Source organism: Carcharodon carcharias, chromosome 16 (assembly GCF_017639515.1).
Source record: "Carcharodon carcharias isolate sCarCar2 chromosome 16, sCarCar2.pri, whole genome shotgun sequence".
NCBI lineage: Eukaryota > Metazoa > Chordata > Chondrichthyes > Lamniformes > Lamnidae > Carcharodon > Carcharodon carcharias.
The window spans coordinates 47,636,118-47,661,712 of NC_054482.1; the positions used below are offsets into that span (position 1 = coordinate 47,636,118).

General features: G+C 41.8%; 1 protein-coding gene and 1 long non-coding RNA gene across 2 annotated transcripts in view; one reads left to right on the plus strand and one right to left on the minus strand.

Moving 5' to 3' along the window:
- Positions 1–11,025, minus strand: part of arpc5b (actin related protein 2/3 complex, subunit 5B) — a 29,121-nt gene extending 18,096 nt beyond the window's left edge. The window contains exon 1 of the mRNA XM_041207663.1: positions 10,743–11,025. Within this exon, the coding sequence (XP_041063597.1) occupies positions 10,743–10,882 (140 nt within the window). The 5' untranslated portion in view covers positions 10,883–11,025. The remainder of the gene's footprint in view (positions 1–10,742) is intronic.
- On the plus strand, positions 10,988–21,810 carry LOC121288865. The gene is made up of 2 exons (XR_005945465.1): positions 10,988–11,111; positions 20,735–21,810. It is a non-coding gene; the product is annotated as an uncharacterized LOC121288865 (long non-coding RNA).
- The last annotated feature ends 3,785 nt before the right edge of the window (positions 21,811–25,595 follow it).

The window sequence follows — 25,595 nt, forward strand, 5'->3', positions numbered from 1 at the left end:
CTTTCACTGTCACTGGGTCAAAATCCTGGAACCCCCTCCCTAACAGCACTGTGGGTGTACCTACACCACATGGACTGCAGGGGTTCAAGAATGCAGCTCACCACCACCTTCTCAAGGGCAACTAGGGATGGGCAATAAATGCTGGCCCAACCAGCAAAGCCCACATGCCATGAATGAAAAAAAAATTCAATTCCCAACTTTTCCATAGCAGTCAGATAATCTGAATGCTCAAGTGAAGAACTAGCAGGTTATGATGTCTGACCAAATTTACACAGCTTAAATAGGTGTGTAAAAAATAATCCATGGTTATCAAGGATGTGGAATTATGTGGAGCTTTAATATCTGACCACCTTTCCAGATCTCAAAATATATATTTCTACCAGATATTAACATTACTAGTCTAAAAACTAATGCAGCCACTTTGCTGACCCTTGCAAGCAATATGAAACATTACTCTGGACAAGATTCCTTGTGAGTAATGTTGAGATTATTTTAAAATGTTCTTTTAAATTCTGGCAGTAATTTATCCTTAAGCAGATGGGCAAATGGGGTTCTTGCACTATGGATACAAACACAGGGAACCAGTCTGGTTAACTCAGTCAGTGACTGACTCACCCTTCAAAGCCAGTCAAAGTTGAAGCACGAAAAAACAAATCTCATGTCCTGACCAGAACACAACAGTTGCACACCTTCAACGCTGCACACCATAAGTTGAGGCTGTAATATCTGGGATAGACAGCTGCAAGTTCAATTTTACCATCTATGGTAACTTTTCAAACATCCCCAAGAAGTTTACCACTATGCAATCTATAAGTCATGAGCTGACTTGGAACAAGTCATTACCAAACAATATACAATGGAATCCATAGGATTACATTAGATACATGGCACAAAAGCAAATCCAATTAGTTCATGCCGATGTTTATTATCTAGCGGAGCCTCCTCCAACCTTTCCCCACTTAAACCTATCATCATAACCCTCTATTCCCTTTTCCTCATATGCTTGTCTAGCTTCCCCTTAATGCATCTGCACTATTTGCTTATCCTGTGGCAATGAGTTCCACTGCACCATACAGCATACAACTCCACTTTTGCTCCGTGATACATTAACATAGTACAAATTGCACGTTAGCACGTGCAATGTGTAAAACCTATGTACACACTGAATTGGATAGTTTCATTTTTAAAAAATCTCCATTAAATGAATTACATAGCATATACAATTTTCCAACAAGCTTCAATGCCGTTCCTTTATGAAATTCCAAAGTCAATTTCCTAAACAGAGACTGGCCAAGTATTTGCAAGTTATTCATTGTATGTGAAGCATTGAGATATCCATGATGTATGATAAGGCACATTTCTCATTCTAGTTTTGCCATAATGTTCCTCTACACACTAATCTTTCCACTCTTGGTATTGAAGCTGGCGGTTAGATTGTTACTCATTTGTATTAAATTGGGGAAAAAATCCAACTTTAAAAAAAAGTGTTTTTTTTAAATACAGGAGAAGATTTTCAGTTGTGCTGTTTATTTTCTGAACTCTGAGCTTCTGCAGGTTTGAGTGACAAATTACAACTGGACCACTGTCTGGAAATTTATATTTATTGGATCGGGAATCTGGGTTTGGAGAGAACAAAACTAAAGTTAATAAATTATTGCTACCCAGCTTCAGCTTCCAAATCAATTGTTCTTTTATCGAGGCATAGAATAATGAGCCCAGGAGATCATTTGGGCCTGCGTCAGCTCTTTGGTAGAGCTCTCCAACAAGTCCCACTGCCCCACTCTGTCCCCCATGGCTATGCAAATGCTTTCCCTTCAAGTATTTATCCAACTATTGAAAGTTTTGTTTAATTTGTTCCCATTACCCCTTCAGGCAGTGCATTCCAGATCATATGACTGACTCACTGTGTAAATAATTGTTTTTACATGTTGCCTCCGGTTCTTTTGTCAATCACTGAATAAATTTGGAAGAGATAGACAGATTTTAAATTAGTAATGGGTTGAAAGGTTGTGGGGAGAGGGCGGGAAATTGGAGTTGAAGCCAAAATGAGATCAGCCATGATCATATTGAATAGCGGGGCAGGCTCAAGCCTACTCCTGCTCCTTGTTCTTATGTTATGTTCTTAAATCTGTGTCTTGTGGTTACCAACCCTTCTGCCACTGAAAACAATTCCTCCTGATTTACTCTATTAAAACTGTTGATTCTGAACACCTCCATCAAATCTTCCTCTTAACCCTCTCTGCTCTAAGGAGAGCAACTCCAGCTTCGCCAATCTCTCCAAATATCTGAAGTTCCTCATTCCCAGTGCTATTCTAGCAAATTTCTCTGCACCACCTCTAAACACTTGATATCCTTCTTAAAGCACGGTGCCCTGAACTGAACATAATGATTCAGGCTTAACCAGGTTTTTGTACTTTAAAGCTCCATACTTTAAACAGCCTTTCCAACTTGTCTTGATAGCCTTAAAGATGCACGACCAAAACAGCTCTAGGTCTCTGTTCCTTCATCCCCTTTAAAACTGTATAATTCAGTTGCCTCTCCTCATTCTTCCTCCTAAGATCAATTACATCACCACCACACTGAAGAAAATGTTTTAAACTTATTTTAAACAATTGTTCTTAATTCATCCTAAATATATCCTCACATACGCTTAACATCAATGAATCAACAAGTCAGGAAACAAAGTGGTTACAGTCAAAGATAAAGAACAATCAATCTGAAAGCAGGCAGAAAGTTTTCAAATGAGCTCAGAATCAGAAGCAGAACCCGTAAAAGGGAAGCCATTAATGGCAGACAGAGAATAAGCCAATGAGCGACATTACCCAGAATAAGAGCATTCAAGTGTGCATATCTACACATCACAGCGCTCAAGTCCTCATTTGGCACCACTGATATCACTCTGGTTGGATAGGCACGTTCCTTACACTCCTTAATCGACAAATAAGTACCCAATTCCCTTTCAAAACAAGGAAGTGGGTCATTTGAAATCAACTCTTATTCCACAAACCTGATTACATATACTCCTGCAAGTCTCAAATTTCAGGTGACTATACGGCCATGTTCACAATGCTTCAAGATTTTCAACACAATGAACATTAACTTGTATGCTGTCATTAGAGAGACATCAGTAACTAATGCTCACACTGCTAGTACAGCAAGATTGCAAAAGATGACTCATATTTATAAAACGTCATGCGTCTGGACATCTCAAATCAATCCACAATGGATTACTTTGAAATTCAATTAATATTCTGTAGGCATATTATGCGCTGAAAAAAGGCTTACTGATGGAGTGGGCAGGCAGATGCCAGCAATAAAGGTGGCACAGATTTTGTGGTGATAGGTTGAAAGAAAGACAGCAGTAATGGAAGCCAACTAATAGGGAATCTAGCCTTTTGCTAGGAATTTTTTTTAGGAAACAATGGGAGTCGGATATACAATCTCTCTCTCTACCCTCCACCCTAAAGACACCAGACTAGGTATATAGTTTCATACAGCTTGCAGACAAAGAGTTAGCTCAGAATTACCTGCCTCAAAAGTGACCTTTCATCCAGAGTGCAGTAGAGTTTTTGTTGTTATTCAAGGTATTCAGAACATTGAGATCTCTATGAAAACCACCTGCCTATTCATGGGTTTTAAACCAATTTAATGGACTCAAATTCTGTCATGCCCCAATGCACTTCAAAGGCATAATCAGCCAAAAATGGAGATAGGATGGCAGATGAAGATATTAGGAGAATTGAGCAAAAGCTTGGCCAAGGAGGTTAGTTTTAAGAAGAATCAAATGAAAAAGAGGGGGTGGATAAGCTGAAGTTTACATCGCATGCTGGAATGGGGGCTAGCCATAAAGCACTGGAACAGCTGAAAATACATGGATGGGAGTTACAGCAGAAAACATACTAAGGCCAGTGCGTGAACAACAAGGTTCTCTTTAAGCAACTTGGAAGTTATTGCTCAGGAGCACACAATTTGCCCTCTTTAAGATCGTGCATGTGCGCTGCTAGGCAAAAAATTCAAAGGTACCATACACACACAAAAAAATTAGAGGGGGTATTGGTGGACAGGTAAGGTTATGAAGCAAGCAGTTTTTGTGATAGAGGAATACTGGGTTGAAAGCTCTGAGGATCAAAAAGGATGGCGATGTTGCGGGGAGACTGACTCATCCCGAGATTATGATTGAGAGAGAAGTGTAATTAATGGCAAGACAACGGATGCAGTTTGTACTGTGGTCCAAAGACAATGAATTTAGTCTTTCCAAAGCTTAACTGGAGGAAACTGAAGCTCATCCAAGACCGGATGTAGGCCAAGCAGTCAGAAAACACTGACGTCAAACAAAGCGGTAGGAGGTAGACCTGGGTGTCAACAAACGTGTAGAAGCCGACCCCAAGTTTTTAGAAGATATCACTGGGGAACAGAATGTGGGCGAGAAAGATGAAAGGCCCAGGTTCTTAGTTCCAGAAATAACAGTACAGGATGGAAAGAGAAGCTGGTCTTAGGGATGCTCTGAATGTGAAAGATTGGAACCAAGTGAGGGCAGTCTGTATGAACTGAAGAATTAAGGGGTTGGTGCAATCAAAGGCTGCAGAAAGGTTGAAAGAGAGTACGGAAAATGCACCATGGTGACAGTCAGAGGGTGGCCTTGTGACTTATGATGTGAAACCCTGCTTTATATCAAAAATGAGTTTTGAAATTACTGCTGGAAACCCCTGATTGATTTTTTTGAAAAAAGGACTAAGCTACATTCCAACAACTTGGATCATAGTCAAGGAAGGCTGCACATGAGTATCACTGTACCTGCTACATTCCAAAACTATTGAAATGGAGACAACCTATATGCAAAGGCACACCAGGAAAAATTGCTTCGAAAGAGATGAACGGTGCTGTTGCCTATCCCTTTAGCAAAGTGTCCAGACAATCACCTGGGTACTCAACTGGGTGTGGACAAGCCATTATGTGTTGAGGATGTTTCCTCTTGTGGGAGAATCTAGAAATAGGGGTCACGGTTTAATAATAAGAGGTCGCACATTGAAGACAGAGATGAGGAGAAGATTTTTTCTCTAAGAGGGTCATTAGTCTCTGGAACTCTCTTTTTCAAAATACAGCGGAAGCAGAGTCTTTGAATATTTTTAAGGCACAGCTAGATAGATTTTTGAAAAACAAGTGGTTGAAAGGTCAATAAGGATAGGCAGGTATGTGGAGTGGAGGTTAAAATCAGATTAGTAATGATCTTCTGAATGGCGCAGCAGGGTCGAGGGGCAAGTAGCCTACTCTTGCTCCTACTTCGTATGTTTGTATTAGATATAATGACCTTGACAATAGGACCCTGGCAGAGAGAGGAATTCCCAGCCATAATCTAATCAAGGTAACTGAAATACACTACTCACAACGATTTTTGAGTCACTGGGCAGTTGGAGAGAGGTCATATGACAAGACAACCCCTTGTGTGCTTCAGCACCTATTTTCTCTGCAGAACTGGACAAGCAACTGAAACACCAAAGGAACAAGACCCTTCGTAGGTTCCTTTCCTATTTCTCTCTCTCTCCCCATTCAACTTGCAAGTTTTGAACATTTGCTGATTTTGACTATCCAGTTGCCACAGAGAGATTCTAACAAAAACTCAACTCAATGCTGCCGTCTCCAAAAGAACAGATAAATTCTCTGTCTACATCTTTAAATCGCCTTGGTGCTGAAAGCAGCAGCACTGCTGGCAAGTATCCATTTCTTTCAAAAGAAACCTGTTGTGATCAAACGAGGAGAGGGAAGAGGGGAGCCACTTCACCCCTCCTCAAATGTTTGAAACATTATTTGAACTATTTCAGTGTTGTGGCAGCAGTGGAAATCTGATTGAAGAGATTTACACATGAAGTTGCAGGGAACTTGAATATGAACGTATTGTTGCTTTCCAAATTCAAGAACTTTGGAGAGGAAAGGAAATATGGCGATAGGGTGACAGTTTGCAAGAAAAAAAACAGGTTAAGCAATTTGTTTTTTTTGTGAGAAAGCGGGCGATGAGAGGAGTTTCGAATGGAAGCAATACCAGAGGAGAGAGAACCACTTACTATGGTGGGGTGGTTTGGGGTCTGAGGGGGAGGGGGTCGCGGTTTGGGCCAGGAAGAGAAGTTGGGGGTGGGTGAGGGTGGACGTAATCGATTCAGGGAAAGATGTCAAGAGAGCAGGATGTGGGTTTCACAAGCAAGGTGAGCTGAGACAGAGAAATCAGTGAAGGACACAGGGTCATAGCTAAGGTAGGTGTAGTTTGGCATGGTGGACAAGCAGAGGGGAAGCAGCAAAGGCAGCTGAATGAATGGTCTCATTCTTGGTGACAAAAATCATCCGCAGCTCAACACATTCGTTGGCTGTGGCAGAAGTTTAAGGGGCTGGTTAGTAATGGAGAAAAGCTAGGGATTATCTTTAAGATGTTCTTGAAAATGTCAACTATTAGAAGTTAAACAGCTAACTGTTTTTCCGGTTGATAAGCTTCTTTCAGCACAGATGCAATGGGGCAATTGGTCACCTCCTATGCTGAAATTTCTATAGCAATATTCCAAAAGAAACACTGTAGATCAGGATTACAAAACAAAAGCAAGGGCGATCTACATGCAGGCAACATGGAGGCAGCACAAGACCCTCCTTTTCAAAACAGCTATGTGCAAGTGTGGTACTTCTCTACCCAAAATTATTCAGGTTGAGGCTGAAGATCTTGTTAAGATTGCTAAAAGTTATCATAGTAGTTGTTGCAATAGGCATAGTAACCAGGAAAAGGTGGAGCTTACCTTAACCAAATCCACACTAACTTAAAAACATCAAGACCTACTCAGCGGCTATAAAATTGTCGTCTTAGCTGTATTCTATGTATTCAGATTATATTAGACAATAAGACTATCCCCACAAATTAGTGGTCTTAACTTTATGAAACCCAGTGAAAATATAGCGTTTCATTTAATTCACTTCCACATATTTCACTGCAAATCATCCGATGTAATACCTTCGAACTGAAACATTAACTCTACCTTTCCCTCTTCACAGGTGCTAAATGATCTGAGGGTTTCCAGCATTTTCTGTTTTACTTTCATATTTCGCCTTCATTCACCACAAATTCAAGCTTGGGTGTCAAATATGCACTGAAAACAAGTCTTGTCTTTTGAAAGCCTCCATATCACACATTTTGTATCTGCATGTCAAATAAGAATTATGTTTAAAGATCTATTCAAGGAAAAGCTTACTCAACTTATGACCTTTTAAAACTCGTACCTATAAATACTTTGGTGGAAATTAACAGCAGGTATGACAAAGCAGCCATTTTAGGCAGCACTTAACTTAATGTCACAACCTTGTATTGAAAAGCTGCACTGTTAATACAGTGACAAGTTTCTGACTGTATCATATACCCAATATCTAAACTTGTATGAGACAGTCTGGGGTCTGTTCAACACACTTCCAAGTTGCAGAACCATCTCTTCTAGGTACTCACGTAATCAATATGAACAAAGCTACAATGTCAGTACCTACTGCACTAACATCTGCTGCAACCTGTAAAATTCTTACATCTCATCATATGATCATATTCTGAACAATACAGCAATGCTGTCAGGGACTTAAATCCTTAATTCCCCTATGATAAACATATTCGGAGTTCTTATTCTAAAGCTACACAGCAATCTGCACCAATCATTTGCAGATTAAGAATACCTCATTACTAGCGTGCAGTTCTAGAGGCCCTCCAGCAACTCTACTTCACATGAGGGTTGAGATGTTAAGCTCAGTATCGCAGAAAAATAAACCTTTACAAAACTAAGCAAGTACACAGCAAATGAGGTACAAATCTTGAAACCCCATTGGGTTTTGGCGAGACCATATCTGGAGTAACGTGCGTGATTTTGATCTCCATTTTTAAGGAAGGATATACTCGTATTGGAGGCTGAAGGTTCACTAAATTGGTCCCTGGGATAAGGGGGTTGTCCTATGATGAAAGGCTTTTTTTCGCTGGAGTTTAGAGGAATGAAACATACAAAATTCTGAGGGGGACTTGCTAGCGTAGATGCCCAAGAGATTGTTTCCACCAGCTGGGGAGTCTAAAACGTGGGGGAACAGTATCAGGATTAGGGGCCAATCATTTAGGACTGAATGAGGAGAAATCACTCATAGGGCTGTGAATCTTTGGAAACCTTCATTGCAGAGGGTTGTGGATGCTCCGTCATTGAATAGATTTAAGACTGGAACAGAAAGATTTTTGGTGTCTCAGGAAATTAAGGAATAAGGGGAGCAGGTGGGAAAAATGAAGTTGCAGCCCAAGATCAGCCATGATTGTATTGAATGGTGGAGCGGGCTTGACAGGCCATATAATCTACTCCTGCTCCTATTTCTTGTATTCTGTTAAGAATGCTATTATTTACCCACCATATTATCACTAAGGAAGGGGCCTAAACTGGTGACGTAATCAAGGTTCACATCATTTTACCCAAACTCATAATTCAATTTTTAATGAAAGAGTGTGAGGGCAGGGATAGATCCATGTTGTCTTTTTACAATCCTTTTTTTAAAAAAAGCCCAGTCTTCTGGAGCTGTTGGAGAGTCTTACACTGTTTCCCACATAAATAATGCACAAAAAGACATCTTCCTCTTTCTGCATGAAAAAGTGACCAAAATGTTTCAAAAATTTCAAATGAGTGTACTTCCTTCATCTTGAGAAAAGCAATACTGCAGCCACACTAGTTCCAGTTCCAGCCCACTTCCTGACAACTGGACTTGACACTGTGAACCCCAATGTCCTGTTTGACCTTGAGATGAGCTCCAAAACTCACCTTATCACTGAGAATACCTATTTCCAGTTTTACATCACCCTGCAACTCTGGCCCTAACATAACTGAAACAGTCATTTATGCCTTGATGCCTTGCACAGTTACCCTTTGAGCCCTCTTTCATTGGTTCCTTCCTATTTCTCATCTACATGCTGCCCTCTGTGATATCATTCAAATACTGTTCAAGTTCTATATTATGCTGACGATATCCAGGCCTATTTAACCACGTCCTCTCAAGCTTTTCAGTATCTGTCTGACAATACAGTGCTTGATGAGCAGAAATTTCCTTCAAATATTAGAAAAACCAAAGCGAATGCTTTTGGTCCCCGCCACAAACTCTGTTCCCTAGGCACTGACTTGCGCTTCTTCCTGGTCGCCATCTGAGGCTCAGCTAGACAGTGTACAATTTCCTATTTGACCCTCAATTGAACTTCCAACCCCATATCCTCTCTCCCACTAAGACTGCTACATACACCTTGGTAAAATTACCTGTTATCCACAACTGTCTCAGCTCATCTGCTGCTGAGACCCTTATCCATGTCTTTGATAGCTGTACATTTGAATATTCCAGTGCTCTCCTTACTGACCAGCTTCCTACCTTGCACCCTCCTCAAACTTGAGCTCATTGAGAAATGTTGCCCATTCCCTAACGCATACCAATCCCATTCACTTACCACCCATGTTCACTGACCTGCACTGACTCTCCCATTCTGGCAACGTCGTGACTTCAAAATTCATATCCCTGTTTTCAAATCCCTCTGTGGCCTTGCCTTTTGTTACAATTGAAACCTCTTCCAGCTATACAATCCTACAAGATCTCTGGGCTCCTCCAAATCTGGTCTCTTGCTCATTCCTGACTTTTGCTTCTTCACCACTGGCAGCCATGCCTTGAAACTCCAACATCTGGAACTACCCTCCCAACACCACTCTAGCTACTTTTCTTCATTTAAGGTGCTGCATGAAGCCCACCTCTTCAAACAAGCTTTTGATCACTTGTCCTAATGTCTCCTTAAGTGGTTTGAAATTCTGCAAAGAGCTTTGTGACATTTTATGCCATTAAAGACTTGAAATAAATGCAAGTTATTGTTGATCAAATCAGAGCTTCATTTATCCAATGCAATTCTTAGCTTCTGCTGCGTTCCATTCTACAAAAATGCCAACCTTCTCAAATCCCATTCTGCATTAAGTTCCACTCCTGTCACACCTACCCCACCAATCTATACTGAATTGTAACTCTTTCATGTTTCCATCTGTTTCAGATGAAGTTACATTGTTTCATAGTTTGCCATTGTGAGATTTGAACTCTTGATCTTGTGGTTACAAACCCAGTAACATAACCACTTGGCTATTTAAGCCAAGCTTGTATACTGAATTGTACCCAAACACACAAAGTAAAATAAAATCCTCATCTTCCAATCTCTCCATATCCTCATGCCTCCCCGTGAATCTTCTGCTCTACATTTTGAAACAGAATTACAGCATTCTTGACCCTAAAATTTCTGACATTCATCTCCCACCCAAACAGCTCCTTCAAAACCACCAGGTCCTTCAGTGAGCAGTCTAACTCTCTCTAACCATTGCTCATCATTTGTGTTCCACCCTTGAATGCAATAATTGATACTGTGTAAATACAAGGTGCCCTTACACAAAATCTCTCAAATAAAAAAGTATTTAAGTAAAAACGGTATAAGGTGACATTAAATGCAGAAGCACAAAGCAGATCCTTAGTGCAAAAACCACGCCCAGACCACAGGAAAATGCAGCGAGTGCAGCCGACAGGGGGAGGTGGGCTTCCCACTGAGTGAATGAACAGCTCAGGCTTTGGGAACAAGCGGGGCCACCCTGAGTGCTCCCCCTGAAGCTCAGCTACATCCACTGCCCTCACCCGACCCCAGCCCGCCAGGTACACCCGCCCCGCTCCGGGGCCCAGCTCAGGAAGGATATTGTCTAATGGAAGCGTCCACCTCGGCTTCGTCAGGTCCCAGCTGGTTCTCGCCTCCATCCTCCTCGTCCACGTAGTTGTTCTCGTCGTAGTCATCGACATTAACCCGACGGAACTTGTCGACGCTGGTGTTCTTAGACATGTCGGGGACAGGCAGCAGCTTCAAACCCTCTCACTCACTCGGAAGCCGCCCGCCGTAGCCCAAAGTAAACGGAGGCCGGCGCTTCCGCACAAGGGAGGAGCCAGGCTGCGCGAACCCGCTCATTTGCCTCCCGAGCGCGCCCTCTGCGTGTGCGAGCACAGACCGCCCGTGCGCACCGAGACTCAGCCAGGTCACGTGCTTGTGGCGGACAAGGCAGGCGTTCAGAGAGGTTGAAGTTTCTTTGGCACATTCACCAATTACATTGGAATAAGGCTCAATCCGTTTTGGTTTAGAATGGCGACCTGTGTTTATGTTTCTGATCCAGAAATAAACAAGACTCAATGTGAGGTAGTACATTTTGTTGGGAAGAGGAGGATTACTTGGAAAGTGCGAATGTGGGTGGGGTAGAGATCAGACCTCAGAATTTTAACAGGTTAACAAGGTCATAAAAATGCAAGCCAAGTACTAGGCTTTATTTTTACTTGGATAGAATTGAAAAGTAGCTGGGGAAGTTATGTCAAACCTATTGAGCCTTGTTTTAGACCACACTTATGAGTACTGTGTGTAGTTGTGGTTGCCATATAGAAAGGATATAAAGGCACTGGGGAGAGTGCAAAGATTTACAATGATTATACCTGAAACGTGTGGGTATACATATCAGGAAAGGATTGACGGGGTGGGTCTCTTTTCTCTAGAAAAAAGGAGGGTGATCTAATAGAGGTTTTTAAAATTGTGAAGTGTTTTGCCAGAGTGGATTCAGTGAGAATGTTTCCTTTTGTGAGGAAGAGTATATAAGGTAGTCATATAGAAATCCAATAAGGAATTTTACCCAAAGTGTAGTGAGAACTGGAACTCGCTACCACAGGGAAAAGTATAGATGCACTTGAGAAGCTAGACAAGCATAGAGGGAGATGAGAATAGAGGGTTATGCTGATAGATTTAGATAAGGAAAGTTGGGAGGAGGTGCCAGTGGAGCAATGTAGCCAAAATGAATTTCCATATGAAAGTTCATACGGACTCAAAATGTCAACTCTGTTTTTCTCTCCACAGATGCTTTCAGACCTGTTGAGTTTTTCCAGCATTTTCTGTTTTCTTTCAGATTTCCAGCATCCGCAGTATTTTGCTTTTATCTTATGTGGCATGCTGGTTGGGCTGAAAAGCCTGTTTCTGTGCAATGTATCCTAGGTAATACTGTGTGTGTGCAATTAGCAGGGTCATTTGAGATTTCATGGGATGGCCCTTTTGTCAGTCACCCAACCCCTAGTAAACATCCCATGCTCAGGGTATGAGCCATGGCTAATAGTGGGTCATGTGAATTTTTGGTGGTGATAGCAGAAGAACTAGCACCTCAAGGGACAATGGCTGCTTACTGGCAGAGGAACCATTGGGAAGATGACTTGTGTTTCCTTTAAGCTCATATGAGGAAGACTATGGGAAACCACCTCATGTATTCTTTTCCCTAGCCATATTGATCATTTCTCAATGAAGTTGAAAATGGGAGGTTCCTCAGAGTAATTGAAGAGGAAAGTGCAGGACCACGAGGCCTGGAGAAATTAGCAGAGAACCTGCCCTTGGGCGGATCATCACTGCACAATTTTTGATATGAAAGCTCTGTTGAAAAGTCACTGACCTGAAATGTTTGCTTTGTTTCTCTCCATTGTGTTACCAGATCTGCCAAGTATTTCCAGCATTTTCTGTTTTTATATTCTTTTTGATAAACTGACCCCTAACAGCTTGGGGAGTTTAATAATTACAGGACTAACTTAACTCTGGGTGGGAAACCCTTGGGGATTGAGTGGAATGCCAGTCTTACACCCTGCCCAATATTATTTTTTGTTCACTTCAACAGTGCATGAGTGTGGATACACAGAGTTTAATAAGTAAGGCTGGTGAGCTGTAGGCACAGATAGCCATGTGGGAATATGATGCTGTGGCAATAATGTGGACCTGGCTCAAAAAAGTGCAATACCGGGTACTAAATATTCTTGCATATAAGGTGTTCAGGAATGATGGGGAAGGAAAGAAAGGAGGAGGAGTGTCAGTATTGATTAAGGAGAATATTATAGTGCTAGAAGGAGATGTTGTCCTAGAGGAGACAATAACAGAATCAATTTGGTTAGAGTTATGAAACAGTAGAGGTGCCATTACACTATTGGGTATATTCTAAAGACCACTAACTAGTGGGAAAGATATAGAGAGCCATAAGACTTAGGAGCAGAAGTAAGCCATTCACCAAATTTGCAAGAAAAATAGAAAGCTATCTGAAAACTATAGAGTAGTTATAACAGTAGACTTTAATTGTCCTAAGATAGATGGAGATAGTAATAGTGTAAAGGCTAAAATGGGAAAAAATTTTTGAACCACATTCAGGAGAATTTTCCAGATCAGTATGTTTCTGGCCCAATGAGGAAGGAGGCATTGATGGATCTGAGGGAATGTGATGGATCAAGTAGATCAAGTGTCAGTAAGAAACCTTTTAGGGGACAGTGATTCCATATAATTAGGTTTAGGTTAATTGTGGAAAGGGACAATGAGCAATACAGAGTAAAAATAATTATTGCAGAAAGGGCCAATTTCAGTGAGGTGAGAACAGATCTGGCTCAGGTGAATTGGAATCAAAGATTGGCAGGTAAAATTGTAATTGAACGATGGGCTGCCTTTATAGGGGAGATAGTTTGGGCACAGTTGAGGTACATTGAGGGGAAAAGTCAGGATAAAAAGCTGGAGCTCCTGGAGCATGAAGGAGAAGGAGGAAGATGAGGCAGAAAAAGGTGTGTATAAAAGATGTCAGGTCGATAACAAAACACGGCAACTCCTGATGTTTATTTGCCCTGTGTCAGGAACAGTTGTGCATGTGCTCTTGGTTCGCACTACGCCTGCCAATGCATGCATTGTTGCTAACATTGGTGAGCTGGTGCCAGTATGGCTTTATGGTTGCCCGAAGTGATATCACTTACTGCATGTGACTAGGGACCGATCCAATTTGCTGCTGGCCAGTTCATTCCGTCACCTCTTGCACCTTCCATCACTTTGCTGGTTGAGAGAGGTGGTAATTAGCCAGATTGGATTTGTCCTGTGTTTTGTGGCCAAGACATACTTGGGCGATTTTTTACATTGCTGGGAAGTTGCCAATGTTGTATCTGTACTGGAATTGCTTGACTAAGGGCTTGACTAATTGCTTGACTTGGAGTACAAGTTTTCAGTACTACAGCCAGGATATTGTCAGGGCCCATAGCCTTTGTTGTATCCTGTCTGAGCCTACAACTATTTCTAGACACTATGTGGAGTGAATTGAATTGTCAGAAGATTGGTATCTGTGATGGTAGGAAACTCAGGAGGAGGCCGAGATGGATCATCCACTTGGCACTTCTGGCTAAAGATGGTTACAATGCTTCAGTCATGACTTTTGCACTGACAAGCTGGTCTCTCTTATCACTGAGGATGGGGATGATTTTAGACCCTACGCCTTTGGTTAGTCATTTAATTGTCAACCACCATTCATAACTGGATGTGATAGGACTTCAAAGATTTGGTCTGTTTCTCATGCACAATTCTGGGCACCACATTTTAGGAAGGATGTAAAGGTTTTACAGAGAGTGCAGAAATGATTTATGGGACTAGTTCCAGGAATGAGGTGCTTCCGTTATGAGGATAAATCAGAGAAGCTGGGGTTATTCTCCTTAGTGAAGAGAAGATTGAAAGGAGACTTGATAGACATGTTCAAAAGTATGAGGAGTTCAGACAGAGTAGATAGAGAGAAACTGTTCCCTTTTTGAGGGGTCGAGAATTAAAGGATGCAGATTTGAGATGGTTGGGAAAAGAACCAATAGCGACAGACATGAGAAAATATTTTTTTACTCAGCTAATGATTAGGGTTTGGAATGCACTGACTTAACTGTGATGGAGGCAGATTCAATTGTATTTTTCAAAAGGGAGTTGAAAAGAAAAAGACTGTAGGGTTAGAGGTAAAAGCTGAGGGAGTGGGACCTGCAGAGTTGCTCTTGCAGAGTGCCAGTGTGGACTCAGTGGGCTGAAAGGTATCATTCTGTGCTGTCATTTTGCGATTCTTAGATCCGTTGATGTGGGATTGCCTAGCTCTGTCTATAGCATGCTCCTTGAACTGTTTAGCAGGCATGTAATTCTGTGTTATATTTTCACCAGGTTGGCATCTCTGGCTGGTGCTGCTCCTGGCATAATCTTCTACACTCTTTATTGAACCAGGGTTGCTCCTGCAGCTTGATGGTAATGGTACATTGAGGCATATGCTGGCCATCAGGCTACAGATTATGGCTCAATACAATTCTGCAGCTGCTGATATGCACAGTTTCTTATGGATGCCCAGTTGTGAGATCTGCTGGATTTACACAGAAACATAGAAATAGGAGCAGTAGGCCATTCGGCCCTTCGAGCCTGCTCCGCCATTCATTATGATCATTGCTGATTATCCAACTCAATAGCCTGCTCCCGCTTTCTCCCCATATCCTTTGATCCTTTTCACCCCAAGAGATATATCTAACTCCTTCTTGAAAACATACAATGTTTTGGCCTCAACTACTTTCTGTGGCAGCGAATTCCACAGGCTCATCACTCTCTGGGTGAAGAAATTTCTCTTCATCTCAGTCCTAAATAGCCTACCCCATATCCTCAGACTGTGACCCCTGGTTCTGGACTCCCCCACCATCGGGAACATACTTCCTGCATCTACCCTGTCTAGTCCTGTTAGAATTTTATAGGTTTCTATGAGAACCCCCTCATTCTTCTGAACTCCAGCGAATATAATCCTAACTGACTCAATCTCTCCTCATATGTCAGTCCCGCCATCCCAGGAATCAGTCTGGTAAACTTTTGCTGCATTCCCTCTATAGTAAGAACATCCTTCCTCAGATATGGAGGCCAAAGCTGCACAATATTCCAGGTGTGTTCTCACCAAGGCTCTGTATAATTGCAGCAAGACATCCCTGCTCCTGTACTCAAATCCTCTCTCTATGAAGGCCAACATAGCATTTGCCTTCTTCACCATCTGCTGCACCGGCATGCTTAATTTCAGCAACTGGTGTACGAGGACACCCAGGTCTCGTTGCACATTCCCCTCTCTCAATTTATAGCCATTCAGATAATAGTCTGCCTTCCTGTTTTTGCTACCAAAGTGGATAACCTCACATTTATCCACATTATACTGCATTTACCCACTCACTCAACTTATCCAAATCATCTCTGCATCCTCCTCACAGCTCACCCTCCCACCCAGCTTTGTGCAAATTTGGAGATATTACATTTAGTTCCCTCATCTAAATCATTAATACTGAATAGCTGGGGTCCCAGCACCGATCCCTGCTGTACCCCACTAGTCACTGCCTGCCCATTCGGAAAAAGACCCGTTTATTCTTACTCTTTGTTTCCTGTCTGCCAACCTGTTTTCTATCCATCTCAATACACTATCCCCAATCCCATGCGCTTTAATTTTACAAGCTAATCTCTTATGTGGGACTTTTGTCGAAAGCCTTCTGAAAGTCCAAATAAACCACATCCACTGGCTCCCCCTCATCAACTCTACTTGTTACATCCTCGAAAAATTCCAGTAGATTTGTCAAGCATGATTTCCCTTTCGTAAATCCATGCTGACTCTGTCCAATTCTGCCTCTGTTTTCCAAGTGCTCAGCTACTAAATCTTTTATAATAGACTCTAGAATTTTCCCCACTACTGACGTCAGGCTGACTGGCCTATAATTCCCTGTTTTCTCTCTACGTTCCTTTTTAAATAGTGGCGTTACATTAGCTACCCTCCAACTGTAGGAACTGTTCCAGAGCCTATAGAATCTTGGAAGATGACCACTATTCACTATTTCTAGGGCCACTTCCTTAGGTACTCTGGGATGTAGATTATCAGGTCCCAGGGATTTGTCGGCTTTCAATCCCATCAATTTCCCCAACACCATTTCCCTACTAATACTGATTTCTTTCAGTTCCTCCCTCTCTCTAAACCCTGTGTCCTCAACATTTCTGGTATATTATTTGTGTCCTCCTTTGTGAAGACAGAACCAAAGTATGTATTTAGTTGGTCAGCCATTTCTTTGTTCCCCATTATAAATTCCCCTGTTTCTGACTGTAAGGGACCTACATTTGTCTTCACCAATCTTTTTGTTTTCACATAACTATAGAAACTTTTACAGTCAGTTTTTATGTTCCCTGCAAGTTTACTCTTGTACTCTATTTTCCTCTTCTTAATCAATCCCTTGGTCCTCCTTTGCTGAATTCTAAACTGCTCCCAACCTCAGGCCTGTTGTTTTTTTCTGGCCAATTTGCATGCCTCTTCCTTCGATCTAATACTATCTTTTATTTATAAAAACAAAAAAACAAAAAAACTGCGGATGCTGGAAATCCAAAACAAAAACAGAATTACCTGGAAAAACTCAGCAGGTCTGGCAGCATCGGCGGAGAAGAAAAGAGTTGACGTTTCGGGTCCTCATGACCCTTCGACAGAACTTGAGTGAGTCCAAGAAAGGGGTGAAATATAAGCTGGTTTAAGGTGTGTTTGGGTGGGGGGAGAGAGAGAGAAGTGGAGGGGGTTGGTGTGGTTGTAGGGACAAACAAGCAGTAATAGAAGCAGATCATCAAAATATGTCACAAACAACTGTTGTTTGTGACATCTTTTGATGATCTGCTTCTATTACTGCTTGTTTGTCCCTACAACCACACCAACCCCCTCCACTTCTCTCTCTCTCCCCCCACCCAAACCCCCCCCCACCACAAACACACCTTAAACCAGCTTATGTTTCACCCCTTTCTTGGACTCACTCAAGTTCTGTCAAAGGGTCATGAGGACTCGAAACGTCAACTCTTTTCTTCTCCGCCGATGCTGCCAGACTTGCTGAGTTTTTCCAGGTAATTCTGTTTTTACTATCTTTTATTTCCCTTGTAAACCATGGTTTGGCCATCTTTCCTGTTTTACTTCTGCTCCAGACAGGAATAAACAATTGTTGCAGTTCACCCATGTGCTCTTTGAATGTTTGCCATTGCCTATCCACTGTCATCCTTTTAAATAACGTTTCCCAATCCATCATAGCCAACTCGCGCCTCGTACCATTGTAGTTTCCTTTATTAAGATTCAGGACCCTAGTCTCAGAATCAACTACGTCACTCTCCATCTTGATGAAGAGTTCGATCTTATTATGGTCGCTCATCCCCAAGGGGCCTCGCACAACTAGATTGCCAATTATTCCTTTCTCATTAACAATACCCAGTCTAGGATGGCCTGCTCTGTAGTTGGTTCCTCAACGTATTGGTCCAGAAAACCATCCCATATACACTCCAGGAATTCCTCCTCTACAGTATTGTTACTAATTTGATTTGCCCAATCTATATGCAGATTAAAGTCACCCATAATTACAGATGTTCCTTTATTGCATGCGTCTCTAATTTCCTGTTTAATGCCATTCCCAACATCGCCACTACAGTTTGGGGGTCTATAAACAACCCCCCATAACGTTTTTTTGCCCCTTAGTGTTTCTCAGCTCTACCCTTACAGATTCCGGCATCGTCGGAGCTAATATCTTTCCTCACTATGGCGTTAATTTCGTCTTTCACCAGCAATGCAACTCCACCACCTTTTCCTTTTTGTCTGTCCTTCCTAAATACTGAATACCCCAGGATGTTGAGTTTCCATCCCTGGTCATCCTGCAGCCATGTCTCTGTAATCTCGACTATATCATACCTGTTTACATCCACTTTATTTGTTCTGAATCTATTCCATTTCGTGTGTTGGTAGTGCTACACAACATGATGGAGGGCGTCCTCTGAGAAAACAGGACTTTGTCCCCATGAGGACTGTTTGGTGGTCACTTCTACCAATAATTTGCTTTTGCATACATAAGGTCTAACTTAAATAATTGATCCAATTCTTCAAGTATATCACACTGCTGTTTTAACCATGGTACTTGTACCTTTTCTGTTTCTCCTCTAAATTTGTTATTCAAATGTCTGTATTAAAGCTTGTCTTCTTCAGTGTTGATTTTCTTCCATTTCCGCCTTTCTTCCATTCTTTGCAGCATTGCAGTCATCACCCATGGTTATGACCTTTATTCATCATAAAAATCTTACTTGCCTCTCCTTCATCGACAGATTCTTTATTCTGTTTTCAGTGCACATTCCTTATCCATTCTAGCCAGTGTTTCATTTACAAATTCTCCATTTATTTATTTCAGCCTCTCTAGTCTCCATCGTTTTCTGCACATTCCACCTTGGATCTTCTTCCATTTTAGCAAGATTATGATCTGATTCTGCATTGGCTCCCTGCTGTGCTTTTCAGTTCTTAACACTATTCCTGTATCTTGGTCTCACCATTATATAGTCCAGTTGAAATCTTCCTGTGTCATCAAACATTTTCCATGTATATCACCTTTTATGATGCCTAAACCAGTATTTGTTATCATGAGTCCTGTTCTTCTGCAAAAATCTAACTGTTTTTGGCCTTGCTCATTTCTTTTTCCAAGGTCACATGGTCCTATTTCTTTGTCATCTCTTCCTTCTCCAACAATATTGTTCCAATCTCCATGCCCATGCATCGAAGGTTGTGTAGAGAATTGTAACAAGAGAGTGAGTGGGAAGGGGCTGAACTACATTGGAGGTGACCAATTTGGATTTCAGGGAGGATGAGGGAAGCAAAAGATTAATGAGTGAGCACGGTTTAGAATTTGGATATTAATTATATGGTTGCTTTGTAGATTTTGATAAAGCATTCAGTCAGGTTAACTGGATTAAACTCTTGGACAGTGCTGAAAGACATTGGAGTAGACTGGAGAGAGAAACAACTTGTAAGAAATCTGGACATGGCATCAGTAGTGAGAGTAGCCAAAGGGGAGTTTGAATTGTGTAATTAGAAGAGGACTTATACAAAGTTGTTGTTTATCATCAGTCCTTTTCAATGTCTATGTGGAAGCAATGATCAAAGAATTGTTTGAAGACACAGAATCTGGCGTTAAGATTGAGGTGGGTGGGGGGGAGTGCAGCAGAACATCAGTTAGATTTACAAATGACGAAGCATTTGTAGCAAGCACAGAATAAAGATTATAAGAACTATTAGACAGACTTTTGACAGCATGCATGAACTTTGGAATGAAAGCGAACATCAGCAAAACCAAGTGACGCATGTCACAAAATCAGCAAGAAATATTCACATGTTCATAGAAGGAAGAGAACAAGACCAGGTGAAAGAATTTAAGTATTTAGGGAGCATAATATCTGCAGGAGGAAGGTGCAGCAAAGGAATAAGAACAAGTACAGCAATGAGGAAGGATAGATATTGGTAAGATTAGATGGTTGCCAGAAAGCTGAATGAACAACTCAAGAAATGACTTGTAAAGGGCTGGATTTGGAGTGTTGTTTTGTATTGATGTGAGACTTGGACCTTGTGGAAGGAGGTGGCCAGCTTGCTAAATAGCTTTGAAATGTAGGTTTGTAGGAGAATGGAAAGGATCAGCTGCACAGAAACAGTAATAAATAGTGAAGTACTGAGGAGAGTGAAAGAACAAAGAAATTTGCTGAATGTTATTAGGATCAGACCGAGTGTGGATAGGGCACGTCTTCAAAGGAAACAGACTTGTAAGAGATGTTGTGGAGGGAAAGTTTCAAGGAATAAACAGGAAGAGAACATCAATGCTGGATGGTTTGAAAATTGATGGAAATTATTGGTGAATGAAAAGACACAGGATAGAGAGATATGGAAATACTACTATGAACCAAGGACCTGCCTTCAGGCAGAGCATACACGATGATGATGAGATGATGAAGCATGCACTCTTTACCTTCCCTTCTTCACCCCACACCAAAATCTTACCCTGTGTCTTTGTCTTTTAGATATCCAGGAAGTACAACCTGGCCAGGCAGTTGAAGACGACCAGGAAGATGGTGATGATGAAGACGAACTGTCACTTTGATTTCACATTTGCAACCAACATCTCAGATACTGACACTGCACATATCTTAGAGGATAATTAGAGGTGGGATCTGCACAAAATGGACTGAATTTAAAGGCCACAGTGGTGGCCCTGTCATCATATTTTCTGGTGAATTGGCTGCACCCCCACATGATGTGGCCCCACCCACCGCTAGTAGAGTACCAGTGGCAGCGGGATGAAGCCCTCAATAGGCCTCCAAGTGGAAAGGCCATACACAACCCTTCCTCTACCGGACTTAATTGTGATAAGTCAGGAAGACGACAACCTCTCCACCTCATGCCTTCCCACTCAATTAGGAGATCCCACAGCCTCCCTGCCTGCTTTGGGTGGTGGGGGTATTTAAGTTCCACCCAATGATACACTTGAGCACAAGTGTTCTGCAGCCAGGCCAGGGGCCAAGAGTAGCACATGTGCCAACTCCCTGGAGAGTAAGGGCATAGAAGACTTGGATGAGCACTTGGATGGAGCCAGCCACAGAAGAACACTAATGGGCACGCACAATTGGTACCTTGGGAAATCTGTCAGAAAACCTGTGGTTAATGTCAAGGAGCAGCACCTTTGGTTTGCCCTGGTGGCAGTTGGCACAGAGGACGGCTGCAGAATGAAGGCATTGTGACAGTTACCAGGACACCGGACTGCTTGCCGAGTTCCCGTGGCCCCAACACCGCAGAGAATTGACCTTAAGATCTTTGATCTCTCTCAAACCCATCCATGGATCCAGCAATAGTACCTCATGGATGTTCTGCTGTTTCGACCCTCATTTTCTACCTGTTCTCCACTTCTTTCACTTCACCATTAGCAGCACCATTCCCCCCCCCACCAACCCTCTGGATCCCCCTTGCTTTCAAAAACCTTTCCCTTCTCTGCGATGGTGCTTCAATCTTCTCTAAACTCCATTCATCACTTTCTCCTTCTTGATTAGCCCATTGCTGTACAAAGTAACCTAAGAAGTATCCATGTATAAGGAAAGCTTTATAAACGGAAGTTTTTGTGTTTTTTTGGTAGATTCTTACTGCAGATGAATTATTGCACTCTAAACAACAAAAAGGGGTCCTCCAATACAGACACTCGTGGTTTCAATGAACCTAGCTGAATCAAAATCACTCCATTAACTGCATTAAATTAATATTATTTTTGGGCACTAGGTGGCACAAATGTACTTTGTAAGTAAACATAGATAAACTGTGAGTGATTTACCAACTTATGAATACCACAATATATGAAAGTACTTATTTAAATATATATCTGTGTGTGTTGTGCCAGACTATATACATAGATATACACTTATTAGATCTCTGGTGTTGTTGCTCAAAGTATCATAAAATGATGTGTAAGAATAGGAACGTTATAGTGTAACAGAAGATTGTAATAAGAAGCTGTAGTGGACATAAAGTCTGTAGTACAGCAGGTAATAGAGTGAGACTGGGGAAAACAGTGAGGGAGGTGCAAAGAAATGACTGCAGAGATTGAGTGGAGTAGATGAAAATAAACAGCTGAGTGGACAGGAAGAGAATAGGGCATTGAAATGGTGAGTCGCTTTAGAGTACTCAGTTAGTTAGATTATGGGATGGTAGAGGAGTGAAGTGGAAGGTAAAATGTTGTAAAGTTCAAAAGTTATTCTTATTAGAAGGACTTGTATTTGTACAACATCTTTCACAATGTCCTAAAGCCAATTAAGTACTTCTTAAAAAAAATTGTCATTTTTGTAACGTCAGACAATTTGTACACAGCAAGTCCCCACAAACAGGTAACAAGATAATCTGTTTGAATGATGCTGGTGAAGTTGGCTCTTCTTTGAAATAGTGTCACAGGATCTTTTACATCCACCTGAGGAGGCAGAGAGGGCCTCAGCTTAACATCACACCCACCGTTAGTACCTCTGACAGTGCAGCACTCCCACATTATTGCACTGAAGTATAGTTCAGTGAGTTGACTTAGCTGATTTTAATTCACACCCATTCAGCCTCTGTTCCTGCCCAGCATAAAGGTGCTATATAAATACACATCCAAATGTATAAACATTGATTACCAGGAGATGGTGTTGTGACACAGCAGTATTGCAACTGCTTCCTAATGACTGCTGCAAATAAACTGACATCTGTACAGTTGTGAAGAGACACTCTAAGCCATAGTTTGCTGAAAAGGCCCAATATGTAAGCTTTGTGTTTTTATATATTTTCCTTGTAATAATTTCAAAATATATCAGAATCCTGAGCAAATTGTTAAAAAAGCTTGGATTTCTAAATAATTAAATAAATAGTTCCATTTCCAATTGTCTCAATGTCCATCTTCCACTTGGACTTGTAGTAAAGAGTAAGTAGTGGCATAGCACATTGGAATTATGTAACCACACTCCTCAAAAGTTGAGGATGAAAAACTGCAAGTATCTAGTATATGAGTTGGAGTTCTAATCTTGGATAAAAACGTGCTTCTTGAGGGCATCAAAGAGCACTTAAAGACTGAGGTCGGGCAATGAACATCTCGAACAAAAGAGAATCTAACCATTTCTCCTTGACATTCAATGGCATTACCACTGTAACCCTTATCACCCTGGGGGTTACCATTGATCAGAAACTGAACTGGACCAGCCATATAAATATTGTGGCAACAAGAGCAGGTCAGAGGCTGGTAATTCTGAGATGAGTAACTTACTTCCTGGCTCATCAAAGCCTGTCTAACATCTACAAGGCACAAGGCAGGAGTGTGATGGTATACCCTCCAATTCTAGCAACACTCAAGAAGCTCAACATGCAGCCCACTTGAATGGCACCCCCTCCACCACCTTAAACATTCACTACGTTCACCACTGACACACAGTAGCAGCAATGTGTACCATCTGCAAGATGCACTGCAGCAATTTGCCAGGCCTCCTTCAACAGCACCTTCCAAACCTACAAACTTTACCAGCTAGAAGGGCAAGGACAGCAGATGCAGGGGAACATCACCACCTGGAAATTCCCCTCCAAGCTATACACCATCCTGGCTTGTAAATTTATTGCCGTTCCTTCACTGTCATTGGGTCAAAATCCTGGAACTCCCTTGCACTATGGGTGTACCTACACCACATGGACTGCAGCAGTTCAAGGCGGTGGCTCACCACCACCTTCTCAAGGGCACTTAGGGATGGGCAATAAAACTGTTGGCCTTGCCAGCAATGCTCACATCCCATGAAAGAATTTTTAAAAATAGGGGTCAAAGGGAAAACTCTGCAGTGGCTGGAATCATACTGCCACAAAGGAAAATGATTATGGTTTTTGGAGGCCAGTCATCAGAGTCTCAAGACAATACTGCTGGAGCTTCTCAGTGAAGTTTCCTTTTCCAAACCATTTCACTTGTCAGAAAGTCAGAATTAGAACTGTTAGATGATTCTGAAGTGTTCAGCTCCGTTCACAACTTCTCAAATAATGAAGTAGTCATCTCAGCCTCCAGCTTAACTGGGATAACATGCAGGTTCAAGGTGACAAATGGTAGATAACATTCATGCCACACAACTGCCAGGCACTAACCATGTCCAACAAGAAAAAGCCCAGCCATTGTTCCCTAACCATCACAGGTACCATCATTGCCAACTGCTTTGTCCTCAACTTCCTGATGAGTCACTATGGATCTGACATTTAACTGGACCATCCATGTCAAAAATGTGGCTACAAGACTGTGTACCCTGTGACAAGTGGTTCATCTCCCGACCCCTTAAAGCCTCTACCAGATGCATGATTCAAGTCAGGAGTGCCATGGAATAGTCACCACTTGCCTCTAGATAGGTGCAACTGCAACAAAACTCAAGAAGTTTGACAGCATCCAAGCCAGAATAGTTTCCTTGATCAGCCCACCTTCCTTTATCAGAGCCTGGTAGCTGCAGTATGTACAATCCACAGAATGCATTGCAGCAACTAACCAAATTTGAGAGCATCTTCCAGCTCCATGTTATTTACCCAAAAGAAGGAATATCCCTGAAATTTCCCCAAATCACATAGCATTCTGACTCAGACTGAGGATGGATATTGCTATTCCTACATCATTGCCAGATCAAAACTTAAATTCCCTGCTCCAAAACATTGTGGGAACACCATCTGTATAAAGATTGCAGTTATTCAAAAATAAGGTTCATCATCATCTCTGGGCAGTTAAGGAAGGACAATCAATGTGGCTTGGTCACATTGTCCACATCCTGTGGAAAAAAAAAATCCAAAACCCCTAGCTAGCACTGAAGCTTCACATTGTAGGAATTCTGGATAAAGAGAGCTGCTGATTAACAACTTCCACAAGCTTCTACAAGATATCTATCACAGCAGTTTCCATACTGTTGACAGTTATTAAAAGTCAAATGTATGTTCAAACCACAGAGTTGAATGTTTCTTAAGTTCCACATAGGTATTGTCTCCCTCCAAATCTGCTTAAATGCTGTAAATTCCTCTTTGCTGAATCTCTCATTTATTACTCTTTAAAACTGGTTTTACATAGCAACAACAGTCAACAGCCAATCACATTTTGAGAATCCTGCAAGACAAAGTAAGAAGAAGCTTATCATTGCTTTGTATTGGTTAAGGTCCAACTGTAGGACTACCACAGCAGTACTGTCATAGGAATCTGGAGGTTTTGAGACTCAGTTGTGTTGTGCAGCCACCTCAAATCCAGAAGCCCTAGGTTCAAGTCCCACTCCAGAACTTAATGGCCACAGACATAATTCAACAAGTTGATAATCAGCCTACCAATCCCTTAAACATGCCTCCACTATTCCCCAAAAGGAATAAGTGTGTAAA